The sequence below is a fragment of the Portunus trituberculatus genome, chromosome 48 (genome assembly GCF_017591435.1).
Source record: "Portunus trituberculatus isolate SZX2019 chromosome 48, ASM1759143v1, whole genome shotgun sequence".
Classification (NCBI taxonomy): domain Eukaryota; kingdom Metazoa; phylum Arthropoda; class Malacostraca; order Decapoda; family Portunidae; genus Portunus; species Portunus trituberculatus.
This window is the reverse complement of record NC_059302.1, coordinates 13,712,667-13,733,594: the sequence shown is the minus strand read 5'-3', so window position 1 is coordinate 13,733,594 and position 20,928 is coordinate 13,712,667. Positions and strand designations below refer to the sequence as shown.

At 41.2% G+C, this 20,928-nt stretch overlaps 1 protein-coding gene across 1 annotated transcript in view; it reads left to right on the top strand.

Moving 5' to 3' along the window:
* The window catches only part of LOC123498417 (trichohyalin-like), a 57,072-nt gene that overhangs the window by 21,612 nt on the left and 14,532 nt on the right, over positions 1-20,928 (top strand). The window contains exons 22-36 of the mRNA XM_045245523.1: positions 34-177; positions 615-785; positions 1,155-1,279; positions 2,426-2,657; positions 3,714-3,746; positions 5,194-5,361; positions 5,714-5,857; positions 6,085-6,204; positions 6,531-6,710; positions 11,602-11,680; positions 12,658-12,796; positions 13,373-13,520; positions 14,172-14,278; positions 15,349-15,499; positions 18,977-19,101. Coding sequence (XP_045101458.1) covers positions 34-177; positions 615-785; positions 1,155-1,279; positions 2,426-2,657; positions 3,714-3,746; positions 5,194-5,361; positions 5,714-5,857; positions 6,085-6,204; positions 6,531-6,710; positions 11,602-11,680; positions 12,658-12,796; positions 13,373-13,520; positions 14,172-14,278; positions 15,349-15,499; positions 18,977-19,101 — 2,066 coding nt within the window. The remainder of the gene's footprint in view (positions 1-33; positions 178-614; positions 786-1,154; positions 1,280-2,425; positions 2,658-3,713; positions 3,747-5,193; positions 5,362-5,713; positions 5,858-6,084; positions 6,205-6,530; positions 6,711-11,601; positions 11,681-12,657; positions 12,797-13,372; positions 13,521-14,171; positions 14,279-15,348; positions 15,500-18,976; positions 19,102-20,928) is intronic.

The following is a 20,928-nucleotide window of genomic DNA, read 5'->3' as shown; positions in this document are numbered from 1 at the left end:
CGCATCATCTAATATCTTCCTTTCAATCTTCAGTACACGACGAACAAGGAAGGCGTCGAGGAGAAGTACGAGAAGCTGAAGAAGGAACACAGCACCATCGAGACCGAGCTGAAGAACCTGAGGGAGACGTACAACAACCGGCAGGACACTTGGATCAAGGAGAAACTCGGCATGCAGGTGAGAGAGATTTTCAAAGTTATGTGAGGCAGGGGATCGAGTCTAGCAAATCTTAGGAGCTCTTAATTGTTTTTCTGGTGTATTGAGTGAGATTTTCACTTACTAAGCTTGTATTAAAAGTTTACAGTTCTCATCAAGACTACTTTTAAAGGCCAGAGAAATTACAGATTGGATTTTGTTGCTCATTTTTATTGGTGGCGTAGGGTGTTTGTTAAACTATGTAGAGTCAAACAAACATCTCTTAAAATTCCAGTAACACCACTATGCCCTATTAAAGCTAGTAGAGATGGAGCTCTAAAAATTTAAGGAATACGAGTCTTTAAAGTAAAAAAATATATATATTCTTGCGACATCCGTACATCTTTTCTTTTCTATTTCTGTCAGTTCAGGAGGGAATAAGTAGTCTTGTTAGTTATTGTCATCTCACTTTCCCACAGGACCAATTACGGGAGCTTGAAGTCCGCCTGAAGAAGGTGTCCAATGACCCCACGTCCTACTCGGAGAAGAAGCGACTCAAGGACATTATTGACGACAAGAACCATCAGATAGATCAGCTGAAGCGAGACGAGGACACGCTCAAGGACCAAGTGTCTTACTACCGTCGGGAGGTGAGTCTTGGATTGCTGTTCGTCACTACAACTCTCTAAGTCAGGCAACGCACTTTTCATAATGACTTGTTGCATTCCAGGTAGTTCTCCTCTTCTCTTGATGTTCTCTTCCTGCTCGAGAAGTATGAACGGAAAATTTGACTTTTAGAGCACATGCATCAGTAGCACTCTGCTGCAACATTTCGAAACATGCAGCGGCATTACTCGACTCAATTGCCTTTTCGCGTGTGTGGAGCCAAGAAATGCTACACTTCTCGCATCACGAGGCCGATGGGAACCACAAAGATCAGTCAGTATACTTATAAACCAATGTCACTATAAACTCTCACTTTGCCTTTTGACATGACATTCCCTCCAACCTTCTCACAGAGCGAGGACCTGCGGCGCAAGGTGGAAGACCTGGAGAAGCTGCAGCAGATCAACGAGAAGCGCGCCTCGGAGATCGCCAGCGACGCCAGCACCTACGACAACACCATCAGGGAGCTCAGGGACAAGTAAGGATTGGGGAGCACATTGAGTTTCCTTTAGCACTCTATTTACTGTGTTGTGAGGGGAGGCGGTCCATCAATTAATCCATGCTGACTAAAATAATAATAATTTTCAAGATTTGATAGTGAAAAGTACATATATATATATATATATATATATATATATATATATATATATATATATATATATATATATATATATATATATATATATATATATATATATATATATATATATATATATATATATATATATATATATATATATATATATATATATAGAGAGAGAGAGAGAGAGAGAGAGAGAGAGAGAGAGAGAGAGAGAGAGAGAGAGAGAGAGAGAGAGAGAGAGAGAGAGAGAGAGAGAGAGAGAGAGAGAGAGAGAGAGAGAGAGAGAGAGAGAGAGAGAGAGAGAGAGAGAGAGAGAGAGAGAGAGAGAGAGAGAGAGAGAGAGAGAGAGAGAGAGAGAGAGAGAGAGAGAGAGAGAGAGAGAGAGAGAGAGAGAGAGAGAGAGAGAGAGAGAGAGAGAGAGAGAGAGAGAGAGAGAGAGAGAGAGAGAGAGAGAGAGAGAGAGAGAGAGAGAGAGAGAGAGAGAGAGAGAGAGAGAGAGAGAGAGAGAGAGAGAGAGAGAGAGAGAGAGAGAGAGAGAGAGAGAGAGAGAGAGAGAGAGAGAGAGAGAGAGAGAGAGAGAGAGAGAGAGAGAGAGAGAGAGAGAGAGAGAGAGAGAGAGAGAGAGAGAGAGAGAGAGAGAGAGAGAGAGAGAGAGAGAGAGAGAGAGAGAGAGAGAGAGAGAGAGAGAGAGAGAGAGAGAGAGAGAGAGAGAGAGAGAGAGAGAGAGAGAGAGAGAGAGAGAGAGAGAGAGAGAGAGAGAGAGAGAGAGAGAGAGAGAGAGAGAGAGAGAGAGAGAGAGAGAGAGAGAGAGAGAGAGAGAGAGAGAGAGAGAGAGAGAGAGAGAGAGAGAGAGAGAGAGAGAGAGAAAAAAAAAAGCCAGCCATTTCCCCAAAAAGCACAACCAGATTAGCACCAAAAATACCTTGACAATGCATCCTTTGAGCACCAAGCGGCGACGAAGCCAGGTAGCTACTCAGACATTTCCCAGGTAAGAATCTATACACTTCCAAAGCTTCCCTCTCAACCTTTCCAACCTTCCAGATTCACCGCCAGCGAGAAGATCTACAAGACAGACCTCACCAAGATCAAGATGAAGTACGACTCGAAGCTGAAGGCGATGACGGAGGAAGTGTCGACGCTCACTCAGCACATGACTAAATACAGGCGCGAGCGAGACACGTACAAGGAGATGCTGGACGGCTCGCAGCGCACCATCGCGGAGCTCAAGGGCAGCGGCAACTACAAGGCTTCCAGAGCCGATAATGCCTCCGAGGTGAGAGTCCCGCTGTGGAGATGTTTTGTTAGGGGTGAAGTGAGGTTAGCTATTAGTATCAGAAGGGAGATTAGATGAAAAACAAAAAAAACAAAACTAGTACATTCGGAAGTTAAAAATACAAGGCAGGGTAGAATTGGATCCTATTATTCTTTTCTTAATTAGTGAAATGTGTTCCTTTAATGGCCCTGATTTTTGGGTGATAGTTTTGACCTTTCTTTAGGGACTTGCCTCTTAGCTTGCCATTTTTTCTCAGTTTGTCGTTTTTTTTTTCTCCCTCTAGTTTTCTCAGTGCCCTTACATACAGTAAAGATGTGCTAACTGGTAGGCCGTTGATGTGAGAGGAGTAGGCTAACTAGGAAAGTCTTCATCTTAAACTAGAACCATAAAGGGTGATGATAGTGATGAAGGAAAGGTTAAAATGTATATCTAGGTAATGGCGCAGGTATGTGATGAGGTGGGCAAGGAGATATTCAGTGAGGTTTTATTGTGTTAGGGATAGAGATGTGATTGATGTTTCAATACACGTCCTGAATTTCATAAAACACCACACTGATGTATTTTGAATATAATATAAATGGAGAGCCTGTCAAAGTAACGAGATGGGATAGAGAACATCAGTGGAGCGATTTACGGTATTGCAGCAAAAAATAGTTACTAAAATAGAACTTTAACACCAACCTTCCTCCCATCTGTTTATGTAGGATCGTTATCTATCCAAATACGCGGCAGATATTCGTAACCTTAGCTACTACTTATCTTCTGTATGGTTTCTCAAATGTTCAGATACAAATGCAACCTGTAAATAGCGTGTAGTGTAGTAAGATGTACATATATGTGTAGCCAAGTAGTTATCAGTGTATCAGAACCAGCAACAATAGTGTTTAGTCTGTGTCCTTTCCATCATACAGTGTCCTAGTCCCCTTGTGTTGTCAGTAACGCATGTAACACCAGTCCTTCACGTGTAGGTGTCTTGACTCCCTCCTGACCCTCCACGAGCACCCCTTGAGTTCATGTTGGTCTGGTAGGCGATGATAACACCTCTTCTGTTCTTAGATGGCGGGAAGCAAGCGCCAGGTGGACCAGAAGGTAACTGAGAGACTGGAACGAACGAACGCGGCTGACATGAAGTCCCTAATGAGGCTTGCGTCCTGACCTTGCTCTCAAGTCACGCCACACGCGCTCACTAGACATAAAAACCGCTCCTCACTGCGAGGAGTGAACTAAAAGTCACTTCATAATTTATTCTCATCCTACATGAAAGGAATATATAGAAAAATAATAATAAGTGCATAAATAATTAGTTTTTATTTCTTGCAACAAATTTAATTAAAATGGCTTCTTTGTCACTATAGTTTATGGACACACAGTGTGCATAGAGAAAATGCGCTGGGCTCAGATCCTGAGCAGATCAAATCATCAGCAAATTATTTTGCTTACAAATGAGTTCAAATTATGAAAGTTCATGAAAGACAGAGTGGCTCATTGATTTTGAATTACACATTTCACAGTGCTGGAATGACTTTATCTCAATGGATGTGGTCGTGATGACGTCCATACAAGTTAGTTTGCAGAGAGCAGCTGGTCAGGACGGAAGAACTCTCACACTAGTCTGTACCACCCTATAGCTACACCAGTACACATTTTAAGTAGTTCCCCGTGCATCTTAGTCCTATTTTTCCCTTGATGACTGGTAGTGCAGCCACTGGTGCTGAACGTCTGCAGGAAGGCTGCAGCTCCTCAGACGTCAGGCGACCACTCAGCAACTCACCAGCTGTAGCTCTTGGTAACTTTGCTTGTCTTCAGCCGTCCCACTGCGGCGTCAAGTCACCAAACACGAGTGATGAAGACGCCCACCTCACTGCTCACCCGCTCTTTCCAGAACATTTGTTTTAGTAAGCTGCTTCTTTAGCGGGCTGTCTGGTTGCTGTCTGATAAGCAAAGCCACAGTCTGTCTTGTGTGGTAGGCTTGCATCTTGCAAAGTAAAATTCAGAGGCTGAGGACCGTGATCGTGTGAGCCACTTTGCTAGAGCCTTGGCTCCAGACACTAGGGTCGCCTGGCTCGGGAATGGCTCCTGCCACTCACCCCCAGCTTGTCGTGGCTGTTGTGTGCTTCACGCTGTCTCAGGGACTGACCTTCTCCCGGTGCGTCACCACATCTTAACGTGAACTCGATGTGGAGATTTGGAATTACATGAATTCATCAATAAAATGCAAAATAATCAACAAAGTACAACCTCACCACAAGCATGATACAACAATCTTCTTTTCTTCTGTCACTTTGTTTTTTGTAACGTGCACTCTTAAAAGAGAGAGAGGCATTTGATAACTACAAAAAAAAAAAAAAACTTGACATGATTTTTCGGAACTGTCTTACTTTCACCACCTAGCGGCACAATACAGACATTCAATCAAATTTACATTAACTAAAGTAGACGAACCAAATTTTTCTCGTGCTGCTGCTGATGGCGTGCGAGGCGTCATGGTGACAAGGACCAGACTCATCAGCGTGTCGCGACACTGCTCTCCCCGCAGGCCCAGCAGCACCTCCTCGAGACCCAGGAGCTGCACGCACAGGTTACGGAGTTCGAGGACAAGCTGGCGGACGCGAGGCTCGAGAACACAAAACTCAAGAACGAAATCATCGATCAGAAGACCAACTTTGAGATCCAGCTGTGTGACCTGCAGACCAAAGTCAACGAGGTGGGTGGCGCGCCTTCGTCTTGTCTCTGCTTCTTAACATTAATAGAGTATAAGTAATCACAACACAGCTATGAGTTGTGAAGAAAATATTTTTTGAACGTAGACGATTCTCAAAATTATGGTAACATTTGATGTTGTACTCATATTACTACCAGAGGATGATATAGAGTAGACTACAAGAACATATGTGTTATGAATGAAATATTTTCTGATCAATTTGTTACAGAAGCATTGTGATTTTTCGTTAGATAACCATTATAAGACGACTGGTAGGGAAGCCTTACAACTTTTCATGTAAATTGAGTTTTTGACTTAGTAAATGGATGGAGATGATTGAGAAGTGTGTTTTTAGTACGAAGAGAGCCGCCTGCTGGTGGGCAGCGCGCGGCGCCTGCCCGGGCTCAGAACAAGACTGGAACTCAACTGGCAGAAGGAGCGTGAGGAGCAGCAACGGCTCATCCAGGAGACCGCCACGCTCGCTAAGGACCTTCGCCAGGTGCGTGTGTGTTGCATCAGTCACTCAAAGGAGAGTCAGGATTTAGCCGTGATCTTTAACTCCATGATTGTGAGTTACGTAATTCAAAAAATATTTAATGGTATCCACGATAAATTGAATTGATGCCATGGTGTGAAAGAATTAATGTCTTCTACACAGTTAAGTAGATGTCAGTTTTTTCACGATGAGACATCACAGACATCTCATTCCCTTCTCTCCTTCCGCAGACGCTGTACGAGGTGGAGCGGGAGCGAGACCTGGAAAAGCTGGAGGCCAAGAGGAAGATAGACCAGCTGAAGAAGACGGTAGGCCAGGAGACATCAGACACCAAGACGAAAGTGCAGGAGGTGAGCCGCGGCGTCGTGGTAGTACGGGGATCAGATACAGAGAAAGCAAACTAGGGAACATTATCGTTATCACTCTGAGTATAAGAGCAACGATATAGAAAGAGTATATATATTCTGTCTCTCTCTCTCTCTCTCTCTCTCTCTCTCTCTCTCTCTCTCAATATTAAATGTTTACACTTTTCACGACTGTCTTAATACTGGTAAAGCTTCTTATACTCGTATTTAGCATAAATTCTCCATTATAATATGAACTTCCACGTAAACCATCCTTTCTACTAGCCAGACATCATATCGCCTTTACTAACGGTGTCCCTCCCTCACCACAGCTTCAGCGGGATCTACAGGAACTGCGAGAGGCGCACGCCAAGCTGCGGCAAATCAACGAAAAACTGAGGCGAGAAAAAGACCGCACGGAGGTGGAGCGAGAGGCGATGCGAGACAAGTACCTGGGCTCCTCCCGCGAGCACCTTCACCAGCAGAGCAAGATGGACCTGCTGGCAGAGGAGGTGAGGCACAGGGTGGGCTGGTGTGGAGAGGGTACGATAGGATGGGAGAACAATACATTTCACGGCACAATTGCAGGGAGGCGGTGGCGTAGTGGATAAGGTGGTGAGCGTGGGATCGGGCCGATGTCCACGCGTAGGTTAGAATCCCATCACGGACTGCCATGAAACTTTGTCATTTGTCGAGTGGTTTAAAGTTACCTACATGTCACCATGATACCCAGGTTGTAGGTGGAGGCCTTACATCAAAGATACGCAAAGATATGCTTGGGTGGTGATATGGGCACTAATAATGGTATCGATATAAATAAGATTGCCTGTGCCACTAATGGATGGAAACTGAACAGCGTTTCCCATACTCTTCAAGTATACCTACAGGTATTGTAGGCCATAACATAAAATAAAAAAAGTGTCAGCAGGATACACTTATATATGCACACACAACGCGAATATTCCAAACTTACAAATACATTGGAATTGACTTCAATCGTATCTGGTGATGAACGAGAAGCATCCGCCGTCTACATTAAAAGTGGGACACGCTGCCGGAGCGCGGAGAGTAAGTTAATGTTGTGGTGATCTACTAATTGAGAATCACGAGGAAATATTCCAAATCGCAAGTGTCGTGATCCGATCTGTTCCATGAAGTTGCACAACGTTGCACACTTCTCTGGCTACCTGTTATAGATACTTTTCATTGTTTACTTAATAAATAATACTAATACATAAACACATCCGATACGTCTCCGGCAAATGAAATTCGTCAAATAAATACCAAATATGAAAATTTCTGCAATCTTCATACACAAAACAAATACCGCAATTTTATTCACAAAAGATTTTCATTCTCTTCACTGGACAATATACCATATAAATTTGTGTTGTAACGTTGTAATCAGCTAACTTGATAACACAACAAATATGTCACCATTAAAGCAATGTGCTCATTAAATCAATATACAACGCTCATAATTCATATATCTGCGTTGTAGCGATTTCCTCTTAACATTCAACACATATTTGCATCACGGCGATTTCCTCATATTACTCAACACATATCTGCGTTACAGCAATTTACTCATAATACTCAACACATTGACACCAGAAATATATTACCCAGACACAACAACTACTCGATACGGCGCGATGTACTCATAACACTGACAGTGACACTAGAAAAATATCACACGACCACAAAAACAACTTTTTTCCATAAGTATTACACAATCAATATCAAAATAATAAATGTAAACCTCCTATCATTATTCTGTCTCCATTCTAATAATTACCGAATTACTTGCTTTCAAGATTGCATTACAACTTCTAAACTCTGCTTACTTTTACATGATTCTGTCCATATTCTCGTTCTGTTCTTTACTCACAATCTTAACTGGAAACTTCACATCTCATCTCTTGCTAAAACAGTTTCTATAAAGTTAGGCGTTCTGCGGCGTCTTTGCCAGTTTTTCTTGTCCTTCCAACTGCTAACTCTATATAAGGGCCTTATCCGTCCTTGTATGGAGTACTCTTCGCATGTTTGGGGGGGGTTCCACTCACACAGTTTTATTAGATAGGATGGAATCAAAAGGCTTTTGTCTCATCAACTTTCCTCCTCTGATTGACTGTCTTCAGCTTCCTTCTCACCACCGAAATGTTGCATATCTTTCTATCTTTTATCGCTATTTTCATGCTAACTACTCAATTGATCTTGGTAACTGCATGTCTCCCCTCCTCCTGCGGCCTTGTTGCACAAGGCTTTCCTCTTCCTCTCACCCCTATTCTGTCCAACTCTTTAATGTAAGAGTTAACCAGTATTCTCAATCATTCATACCTTTCTCTGGTAAACTCTGGAACTCCCTGCCTACTTCTGTATTTCCATCTTCCTACTACTTGACTCGCGGCCTCTCAGAATTTCAGGTCTTTCACTCCTACAATCTCTGCTGCTCTGCTACTTCAGTATCATTAGTAATATACTCCAGTTTATGTTACATTCTTCTCTCAAAAGATATTCCCTTATAATAAGATCGAAATTTCTATATATTCACACACACACACACACACACACACACACACACACACACACACACACACACACACACACGTACACTTACACACACATGTACTGTATACTCTTCCATGAACATAATCCGCCCATGGGCGTGTTAATATATAACCTTACCACTCAAAAACAACCAGGGCGAAGTTTGGGGTATAAGAGAGAGTGAGAGGCAGATCAAGTATCCGTAAGTCAACTCGCCTTTCTCCTCCTTTGTACACAACGTCCAAGACAGACCGACGCCTTAGTATCGTTCACGCGGTCATTGTCTATAATCTTCTTCTTAGGTGAGGTACATCTGCTTGGGCCCCTCTCTCTATTTATCAGCAACTTCATACCACACAAGTATGCTGTTGGAAGAAGCTGCAAGGGGGAGACGGAGCTACTGAACAAGGCTGATACATACAGTATGTAAGTGACCATTGATTCATATGTCGAAATCTTAAAAGTATGAAGCGTTGCACATGGAAACATTTTATTGCTTAAATCATGCGGGGAAGGGCACGTCCACGGAAACAACGCAGGTGGTGCGGCGCATGTCGTGCTGATATTTCATGCTGAAAATAACGTTCCATGGATTTTACGTATTTCATTCTTTCATTTGACAACTGCGTGACGTCAATGGAAAATGAATTCATTGAAGTTAAAAGAGGAGAAAATAACATTCATCAAAAGGCGGATAAGATAACAACAGGCTATTAGTCTTTGATTTTACTTATCTTGATAAGAACTTGTCAACTCTTTAGTTAGGAAATATGTAAAATATGATAACTTTTCCTGTTCCTTTACTGGCACAAATCCTACATTAAAAAATAAAGAATGCAGTTGAGTGACTTTGAAGTTTCAAATTAAATAATCTTGATGATTAGTATTCATTTCTTTATTCGTGACTGCTGCCACTGCGCGTGCTGAGGAAATATCAAAGAGAGGTAAAGATCGACATGAGAGAGAGAGAGAGAGAGAGAGAGAGAGAGAGAGAGAGAGAGAGAGAGAGAGAGAGAGAGAGAGAGAGAGAGAGAGAGAGAGAGAGAGAGAGAGAGAGAGAGAGAGAGAGAGAGAGAGAGAGAGAGAGAGAGAGAGAGAGAGAGAGAGAGAGAGAGAGAGAGAGAGAGAGAGAGAGAGAGAGAGAGAGAGAGAGAGAGAGAGAGAGAGAGAGAGAGAGAGAGAGAGAGAGAGAGAGAGAGAGAGAGAGAGAGAGAGAGAGAGAGAGAGAGAGAGAGAGAGAGAGAGAGAGAGAGAGAGAGAGAGAGAGAGAGAGAGAGAGAGAGAGAGAGAGAGAGAGAGAATTAAACGTTTATTAAAGGCCAACAAAGTTTCATCAGTCTTATTTGTATAATATCAGCCTTTTTCTAAAAGTAAAAGCTTTCCTTTAGGCAAGAGTAAGTACACGAGATTAATAAAATGCTTATAAGGAAAATAATCATGATGATGAAAATATAGACAATAAGGTAATATTTCCCAGCATTAGTAATGGAATTCCTCATTACATAATAGTGCAATATTCAAGACATCAATGCACGTAGGCACGCACGCAGTATCTATTTCAAGAATAAACCGTTGTATAGAATGAAGGTGCAGCTGCCTTTCGCTCACAGCAGGAAAGAAACAATTACCAAGGAAAACACCCACCACATTACAACAGAATGTGTGCAGCTCGTGACTGTGGAATGTTTCTTTCTTGGAGTCTGCCATGACGAGGGCATGACACCCACACACTCGGCAGAAATAATGGCGATGTATACCGAGACCAGACCAATGTGACTTCACCATGTAGAAGACACTGGCTTGCCTTGGGGCGCTCTGTTGGATGCACGTCAAGGCTATTTCCTCAGTGGCAATATATGCATCTCTCTCTCTCTCTCTCTCTCTCTCTCTCTCTCTCTCTCTCTCTCTCTCTCTCTCTCTCTCTCACTGAAGCTTCCACATACTCCTCTTTCCAACCTGTCCCCGGCGGTCGTCCCGTTTTTGACGACAAGGCGGTGACGGTTTAAGGCTCAATTACATTAAAAGTATCCCCTTTAGCCCATAAATCCCGTGAAAAGCCCACATCGTATAAATAAAAAAAAAAAAACAGACCTTACCAAAAATAGAACAATGAAATAAAAACATCATAAATAAATAAATATAGTCAATAAAAGATAAGTTAATATTAAATTAATTAGAACTGAATAAAACTAAGAAATAAATAAATCAATGGACATAAAATCATCATAAAACTTCCAAAGCAAAATATTGTTGAGTATATAAATAAATTGGTAAATGAAGATATTCGACAAAATTAAGGGAAATAAAAGAAAAAAGGAAAATTTCCATAAGAAAAAAGAGTGACCAAGTTTGGAGGATTCCCCTCATTTCCCTCATTCCGCGACACACAAACACAATTAATTCCGCAACATACTGTACACTCAAACACCTCGTGGACGTGCTGCTTTGAGGTCCTCGCCGCTCATTGCACCACCACCAACACGTGAAATGTGATCTCTTCTGATGCATCATTACATTACCCACTTGTACACACGACAGTTAGAAAAGTTCAGCTCTAAATATGTCTGTATGATTCTATCTATCTATATCAGGCCGGCAATCTTACACAGGCCCGACAAAGCACCACACAATCATAAATTAAGTGTGAGATTTGAACTCTGGCATTCAACACTAAATGCCGTCAAAACGCCCAAGACCATCACTCAATCCACCGGACCATACACACACCATTACATTCTTAGCCCGAGCTAGAAAGTTGCATAGATGTCAAAATTAGGTTATTGTGTTCAGTGATAACATTCAGATCATTGCCAGGAGAGTTGTAATGAATCTCACTTGTCTTGTTTCCCTCAGATGAAGGTCGTGAAGGATCTGGCGCCGCTGGTCCTTGGCGAGGGCATCGATGGTCGCGAGGGATCCCTGACCAAGCTAAGTAAGTGCCCTCTACACACACACACACACACACACACACACACACACACACACACACACACACACACACAAACACACAATGCACCCTGCACCGATGTTATATGGAGCATATACGTAAGTCGAATGTAAATTGACATGTGGATTAGTGAGATGCTTTGCAATAAGAGTTCCGGGCATACCAAAGGAGCTGGTGTTGTGAGAGGTGCAGAAAGTTGACAAAGGGGCTCTGATTGAGGTCATAAGTGGTATAGGGGATATAACATTACAAGAATGACATAAACAAACTTTTCAGCCTCAGTAATCGGGATAAGATAAAAGTAACAGGTACGATCTTGAAAATGTTTGATAAAAAAAGGTAAAAAACTGGTTCTCAAAGTAAGTGACAAGAATGAAACCGACTCAGTACTCAGGTTGTTCATTAGGGAGGTTTAAAAGATGATTAGATAGATTTATAATTGGTTGATGGATAGATTTCAATAGGCAAGCATGTCTTTTACAGGGATTGTTACATGCAAGCATAATGGTTTCTTGCAGCTTTCCTTATATTCTATGTACTTATGTTCACTTTTTCTTTTTTTGTCTTATACATCACCGGTCAAAGGTCAAATTGTGGATTCGATTCAAGCTGCTCCTGCACGGCTTCAAGTAGGTGTTGTGTGCGTTACAGTGGTAGAAGTGGCCATGATACCTGAGTGGTGAGGTGGTGTTACACTGTTAGTGCTGACACCAAAATAGCAGGGATTTAAGAATTTTTACATTTTACGGCAGCATTCCCGTGTCGTAATTAAGTAAATTGTTCTTATATTTAGCTGCTGGCATGATGTGTGAAGCAAAATTTTTCACACCTGTCAACTTTGTAGTAATTTCCTGGAAAAATCTGGTTGCACCATATTTTCTTCACTGCCCTCATTAATGTACTCGTAAAATTCTGTGCACAAAGCAAGTAATTCACCAAATGATAGGAGTCGTCTGTTGCAGCTGGAGAAGTGAAGCCTAAGACGAGGGAGGAATTCACAGAGTCCCTGAAGAAGGCTTGCAAGTGCATGGAAGACCTCAAGAGAATCATGAACCTCACAGACGACCGGGACAGATTCAAGCGAGCGCCTTCCTTCAGAAGGTAACTACATCTTCATAATTGCATGCAACTGGCGTATCATCATAAAGCAAAGCAGTTGTGTGTCATGAAAAAATTAGACTGTTCCCGTCTCCCTGGCTGCGAGGATCACACTGGTGAGTCAACAGATACATTAATCTTGCCAGGATTATTACATGTTGATTGCGCCGCTTGAATAATGGCTTTGTGGAGCGGACGGTCACTCCTGCTGATTACTGAGCGCACCTGTTCACATTCACGTGTGGAAAAGTGCCATGAAAATGTGGCAGGCAGCAGGCGTGTCAGCGCGTCCCTGGAATTATCATGATGTCCCGCGAGCAGGCTCAGCATAATAGTTCAATCTAAATGACAACTGAAGGCAAACACGGGATAAAACCCTTTCTTAGTTTTCACCAATCTGAATTTATAGTTAATGTAAAATTGGTTGTGTTATTCATCAAAATACTGCAGTGGCTAATTTGTAAAGTAAATTTATACATCTGTAAGTTAGAGGTGCTGGTAAGCTGGCCGGAAAGGAGTGAAGGATAGTCAGAGGTGGCTGAGTGACGTGTGGTGAACTTATCCCTGCCATCTCCCCAGGGCTCTTTCGGACATGGAGAGCGAGGATGAGAGTGTGTCGCTGCGTCCGAGAAGTCAACAGAGAGGATCGCTGCACAAAGGCCCCAAGAACCAGAGGTCCATGTACCGCAAGACACAGTCTCTCGACCACCAGATGGCAGAGGACAGAGTGAGTGACGCCATAACCACATCTCTTATTTCTGCTTCCCTTGAAACGCACATTTCTGCCATTTTTAATTCCACTTCGATGCCTTGCATTCCTTTATTTGTTTGGCATTTACATTACCTCATGTATTCTGGTGTACAGTCAAGGTCGAGTGTGTTAACGTGTCGCACTCCTCCACTATCATGAACCTTTTCCCACTCAATCTCGCGTTTTCTGATGTGCTAGCAATTTCTTTATATCAATCTATTAGTCTTTATTCACAGGTAGCAAGCTCTTCTTTCACAGATGCCAGGCTTTTTTCACAGGTAGCAAGCTCATCACAGTATTCTTTTTTCCTCAAGATTAGCAAATTTTCTTTTAGCAGTAAGCAAGCAAGCAAGCAAGTTAGCAAACTTTATTCACAAGTAGCATGCTTTTATCACAGGTGAAAAGCTTGAATCACAGATAACAAGCTTTTTCACAGGTGGTAAGATTATTTGACAGGTAACAAGCTGTATTCGCAGGTAGCGGACATTTTCTTCAAAGGTGGCAAGCGTTTTCCCACAAGTATTAAGCTTTCAATTTAACAAGTAGCAAGTTTCTTCCACAGGTAGCAGGTTTTCATTCCTAGCGCGACGAAATTAAATCAGAGCTAGAGCCGTATCACCATTGCAGGGTAAGATCTGGGTGTCGACAGACGCGGGCAGCACCACCAGCATAGACTCCACCATGACTGACGACATGAGGAGAGCGAAGTACGACCGCGATATCTCCATGGACAGGTGAGAGTGACCGTCTTGTACCAAAGCAATGCAAGCCAGTCATTAATACAACCCCTGAGTTATCGGAAATATGAGTATGTTAGTGATATTTTTTTCCTATTTTTTCTTATTTCTTTTTAAGGGGAAGCGATGAAAGTAATGGTTCAAATATAAATACAAAAGTGGATATCACTGTACACTATTTAATTACTTTTCATACTTTAGATGTAAATTTACGTGAAGCTTCTCGCAAAAAAGCATCTATACATATCAATGCCATCGCAGCTGGTTAACTTTTCAAATATAATTGTGAAATGCCTTGATCTTTATTCTAGAAAATAGTTTAATCTTTTATTCCTTAAGTTTCTAAGCTGCTAAGCAAGTCACAGTCAATAATCGATTAGCCTGCCGCACTCACTTCCACTCAGTTTAACTCATTTCCTCCCTGCTAACTTCCCTGAAGCGTTCATAGACTCCGAGTTATCAACTTCTGTAACGAGACTGTCAGGTCACCAGAGGACGTAGGGGGAGGGAAGAGGCGAAACACGATGGAAATGAACACAACTGCTTAATTTACTGGAGACCATGACTTGCAGAGGTTTCACTAAATTTGTAGACCTCAAAAAAGTAGGTTTCCTTCGCCAAAAGTCATAACTTTGCAGGAAAGGTCACCCGTTATCAGCTTCTGTCCATAAATTATCGAATCATTAGGAAAAATATGCAAGTATGATATTTGAAGGAACAAAAAAACACATCCGATCTGAAAATAATAGAATATTTACCAAATTTCCAAGTCCATTACAGGACAGCATTCTTTACTACGCGTTGATGCACCACCGCTGAAAACAAAACACACTCCGCCTCTTAATGCCGGACAATACAATCCCTTCACGCATGAAATAGAAGAGATAGTTCTCTGACGCCGCCTCCAGCAAAACAACTAAATATATCCACTGGAAAGACATTACGGAAATTCAAAGCATTATTGCCTATATTCCTGACACACTTTCTTACTTCCACCTTCAGTAACTCATTTTCCTCCTCCTCGCACCTCTCATCAGCCCTCACCTTCATTCCACTTCCGCCTTCAGAATCTCTACGGGTTCCCAGACGAGTGAGTTGGACGCCCTGGCTGACAAGAAGAAGAAGAAGGGTGTCAAGGCCATGTTCTCCAAGCTCACCAAGTCTCGGTCCATTGAAGAGTCAGGCACGGGAGGCTCCATTGTAGGGGCGGGAGTCAAGGTGAGAGTGAGAGAGAGAGAGCGAGAGCGAGAGCGAGAGAGAGAGAGAGAGAGAGAGAGAGAGAGAGAGAGAGAGAGAGAGAGAGAGAGAGAGAGAGAGAGAGAGAGAGAGAGAGAGAGAGAGAGAGAGAGAGAGAGAGAGAGAGAAGCAGCGGGATGTAAATGTGGAGAATAGGGGTCGAACTGTGAGGGCAGGGAAGGTACAGGGACGGGAAATGATTTAAAAGCAGCGAAAGACAAAAAGATAGAGGAAGAAAATAGATATATGAAAGAATGTAAAAATAAAAGGGTAAGATGTTTAAATGTAGATTATAAAAAAATAAGCGAGCTATGAATACAGTTACGAGACACGAAAATTATTAAATTGTGGAGAAATATGAAAGGAAGAGGAAGAAAATAAAATGTTAAAGAAATAGTAAATACAATGATAAAAAAGGAGTAGTAGAAGTGAAGACAAAGTGTGCTATAAAGACAAGGAAGGCACGACGAGACAGGGAAATGACTTAATACGACCGAGGGACAAAAGAGATATGAACAAAAGAAAATGTAGAAAAAAGAGAAGCTTAAATGTGCATAATAATAATAATAATAATAATAATAATAATAATAATAATAATAATAAAATAATAAGCGTCCTATGAATACACGGAAGGCACGAGGCGAGGAAATGATTAAATTGTAAAGAAATATAAAAGGTACAGGATAAGATATATGATGAAAACAGATAATATATGAAACAGTGTAGAAAAAATTGTGTAGTAGATGTGGAAAATGGAAAAAAAAAGCGAGTAATGGGGAGAAGGAAGGAATAAGACTTCTCTGAGTAAACAGTAACAAAATATGAAAAGTTGAGAGAGTAAAGAGAGGAGAAATGAAAGAGGCAAATGTGGATAATAAAAAGCGAACTATGATAACAGGCACGATGCAGAAAGATTATTGAAATGTAGGGGAAACACGAAAAGAAGAAAAGGAAAGAGGAATGAAAGGGGAAAGAGTAAAAAAATGACGTATATGTATGGATAATATATGATGGTATAGAAGAAACAATAAAAAAATAAATGAAGAAGGAAACAGATAAGAAGAACATAAAAAAAAGAGAAAATCGAAAACAGAGTAGTTGAAAAATATGGTTACTTGAATCCTAGAGGACGAAGAGCACAGTAAGGGGGAAAACAACCAGTGAAAATAGGAAATAAAATAAAAGAAAACATATCAACAGGAAGTGTGAAGATATAGATAATGAAAAAAAAGACAAAGGAAATAACAAGGCGAGAAAATAAGAAAAGATTTAAATAACTAACAAGGGTGATGAGTGGCGGATGGAGGAGTAAAAGTGAAAGAATAAAGAAAGAAAGCAAAGAAGACGTAGGAGTGGATAATATATAAAGAATTAAGGAGACAAGGAAAGAACAAGTCTGAGGAGTTTAAATCAGTGAAGAGGAAAAACTATTGAGGAAGAGAGAGATGACCGGAACGAACAGAGGGAGAGAAAATAGAGGAAAAGGTGAAATGTAGATAAAAGAAACCAAACGATAAAAACACGAAAGACGGAGAATGTGACTGATAGATGGCGAGATGAAAGAAAAGAGGGGAAAGAAGGAGAAAGATAAAATATGTAGGTAATAAAAAAAGGAGGAAGAGAGATCAAATATGCAGGTAGTAAAGGTAAGGATCTAAGAATGTAAGGGATTTAGGTCCAATAGGGAGGAGCTGGTGGAGGGGAAGTGTTTGGATTGGTAGGAGTGTGGAGAGGTGTGGAGGGAATCGTCTGATGAACTAAAGGTGGGAGTGACGGCCACGTGACGAGAAGCCGAGTTAAATTGGGTTGGGTTGGGATGGGTTGGGTTGGGTTGGGTTAGGTTTTATAAGACTGTGTTGCTATTTCTTGAAACCCGGATGGAAGTTGAAACTGCGCACGAATATTTTTATTGCATAAATTAGAATTGCATCTTCGCGGAAACAAGTTTAACCTGTCAACAAAGGTATGCATTAAGGCGCCGAGGAACGCAATACACGACTCTCAGGTTCTCCAAATTATCGCCCGGCTCTGCGGACCCCAAGCAAACACTGAAGAACCTCTAGTGGTATAACTTAATATCCTAGAGACCTAAACGATAAGAGGGCATTTTTTTTGTCCATCTAGTATACATATATGCATTAATTAATACAACTATAAATGGAGGGATAGATAAATGAATTTATAAAAGTAAGCAACTAAATAGATCCAAATTAATTGATAGATAGATACAGATACACAGTGATGAATAGATACACTGAAAGATAAACACAGGTGGATCCACACTGTTCGATAGATAGACACAGACCGATCGGTAAAACACAAGTAGATCCAATCTGATAATTTGATGCACACTGATAGATAAACACAGACAGATCCACACTCATTGATAGATAAAAGGCAAATTCACGTCACACACGAACGTTGGCTGGCACTTCCTGGCTGGGGGACAAAACAAAGCCGTGCGAGACATTTGGTAACATATACATACGTTTAACCCTTCATTTCGACTACTCTGACAGACCGTAGTGAAAGTCTTCGTACAATTCTGGTGATACTTTATATGGATTGTGCACCGTCAACAGGAAAACACATATGGAATCCTGCTAAATCATCTCTGTGGCAAATACTCTCCTAGAGGTAATAGAGTGTTTAAAACTATGGTCTACTGAAGGCACGAATCCATCTGAACTTTCCCAAGTATAGTGGAGGAACACACTGATAATATTAGAGCCGTTGGCGTCATATCTACAAATCATTAAAAGTTTTGTGACGTGAAGTGAGATTAATGGTGCTCACTGCTTCCATTGAGTTGAGGTATAGCGGCCAATAAGTCTTCCTCTTGAGTCATCGTCAGACGGTTTTCACAACATTACTTTTGCCCTGGTATTTGTTGGCCACATGCCACTGGTAAGTTATTTTCATTTTTTAATACGTAAATTTTTTGAACGTCAAGTACATAGAAGTCGATGAAAATACGAAATGCAATGTATATTTGATGATGATACACAAGAGAATAAAATGATGTATTGTTTAACTCGCTCCTCAGATATATGAGAAGAGTGGATAGGAGTTCAAGCAAAAGAGGAATAATCATAAGAATTCTTTCACAAACAACGCCTACAATTGTTGATAGTTCAATATTTTCTTTTTTTTTGTTACTTATCATAATCAATTTGAAATGACGGGAAGTTAAGTGTACGAAAGCTGAACTCTTGACAAACGCCATGAACCTGTAATTCCTAAATGCTTTACGTAAGGATGTAGTGATCTGAGTATGGAAGCAGTTTTATCTAAAAAAGTATGAGGGAAAAACCTTGAAATCCTCTCCATTTATTCTTCTCCTACTAGAATGCCGTCTAAAACATTTTCTCCTCCAATTCTAACGGTAAGTAAGGAAGGAGAGTAGCGTCAGTCCTTGGTGGCGCGGAGTAAGTTATATATTTCGGCGGTGTCCTGCAGGCGATGGGCGTCGGAATGGGCGGTTCTGGCAGCGACATCTCGACAACAGAGATGGAGAAGGAGAGCAAGGTGAAAGGGAAGCTGAAAAGCCTCTTCAAGTCCGGCCCGCCCAACCGATCTCAGAGGTAAGCTTCTCAGGTGTGGTCTGGAGGCCAATGAGTTTAGTTTGCAGGTTAAGTGAGTCTGAGCTTCAGGATTGAGGTTAGAGCAGTCACAGTAAATCTTAATCCTGTGTTTCTTTTCGCTTCTTAGACAGTTGTATATTCGGTAGGTAGAGAAAACCACACGAGTCAGAGTAAATCTTAATTCTGTTATTTTTTTCCTTCTTAGTCAGTTGTATTAGTCTGTAAGTATAGAAAACTAATAAAGATTTATTTTTCTTTCCCCCCCAGGAAAGGAATTAACATTATGACGAAGCTCTTTTTTCCCTTTTGAAGACAATTCTATTTTCTCCATTTACAGGAAACGTAGATAAGACTAAAACATTTTTCACATTATTATTCTTCAGACGACAGCAGCGTATCTAAAAAAATGTGTAGAGGACTTACGAAGATTTCTTTTTCTTACACGTACAATATTTCCCGTCAGAAGGTAACGACATGTTCAACAATCCCAGAGAAGTTGAAACCACTCTAAATCTTAAAGAAATCCATGAAAGTGTTCCACGAAATTATGACAGCATACAAGAAATAGCCATAATTTTTCTTACGTCACAAAGCTAAATCGTTCAATGGGGAGAAGACACGTGATTAGAGAGTTATGTAAGATTATCAATATTTCCCGCCCCCTTCCACTCCTGTCTTTTATCACTCGGCTCACTAGGCAGACAGACGGAGGAGATAAGATGATGCGGTGAGAGGAACATGAGTCTTGTTATTTTTTTCGTTTTTTTTATTTTTCTTTTTCTTTCTATTTTCTTTTTCTTTTTTTCCCCTTTTTTTGGCAGGTATGGGTCTCCTCAGCCTCCAAACTTTCCCACTTGGTTTCAAAGACTTGCTGTTGTGTTCCGTGATTCAAAGCTCACTTAGCAGAACATAAACTTCCCCCAAAAACAGCTGAACAAAACTTGGAGGATAAATTTTCAAGAACAAGCACACAAAACACACACACACACACACACACACACACACACACACACACACACACACACACACACACACACACACACACACACACACACACAATATAGAGTAAATATATGAAAGAATGAGTGAACGAATAAATAAATAAAGAAAGAAAAAAATAAGGGAAGCCCAACCATCAACAATAAAAGAACAGTAACAGCAACAAAACAACACAAACAAGAACAAAAACACCACCACCACCACCACCACAAAATACCAATCACTTCTCCCAAGCACATTTCCTACCTGCCCTCGCTCACTTCACTCACACACACACACACACACACACACACACACACACACACACACACACACACACACACACACACACACATTCACTCACTCACTCACTCATTCACTCAATCACTCTCACTCGTTCTCTCTCTCTCTCTCTCTCTCTCTCTCTCTCTCTCTCTCTCTGCACGCTGACCCAAATAAGTAAAGTCTCGTGCACCAATATTCACAGCAATTTCCTCTCTTGTCTCTAATCCCGTGCCTCCCCCGCGCCCCTTCCTCCTGCACTCCCTCCTCCTCTGATTCTCAGCCACTTGTACCGTTCCTTCTTTCCTTCCTTCCTTCCTTCCTTCCTTCCTGTGTCTTTCTACTACACACTAAATTTTCCTACATTTATTGGCGTGTTCTAAAAAAAGGTCGTAGTTTTTATTTTTTATTCATTTTTGTTGTTTTCTTGATATTTTTGGGTGTGGTTTTATAAGTTTATTGTTTTTTTTCATTGGTTTGTTTATCTATTTTCATTATTTCAGGCAGTTGTCCCAATTCTTATTCTTTTTTTTTCTTATTCATTGGGTCTTTGGTATTTTGTCAATG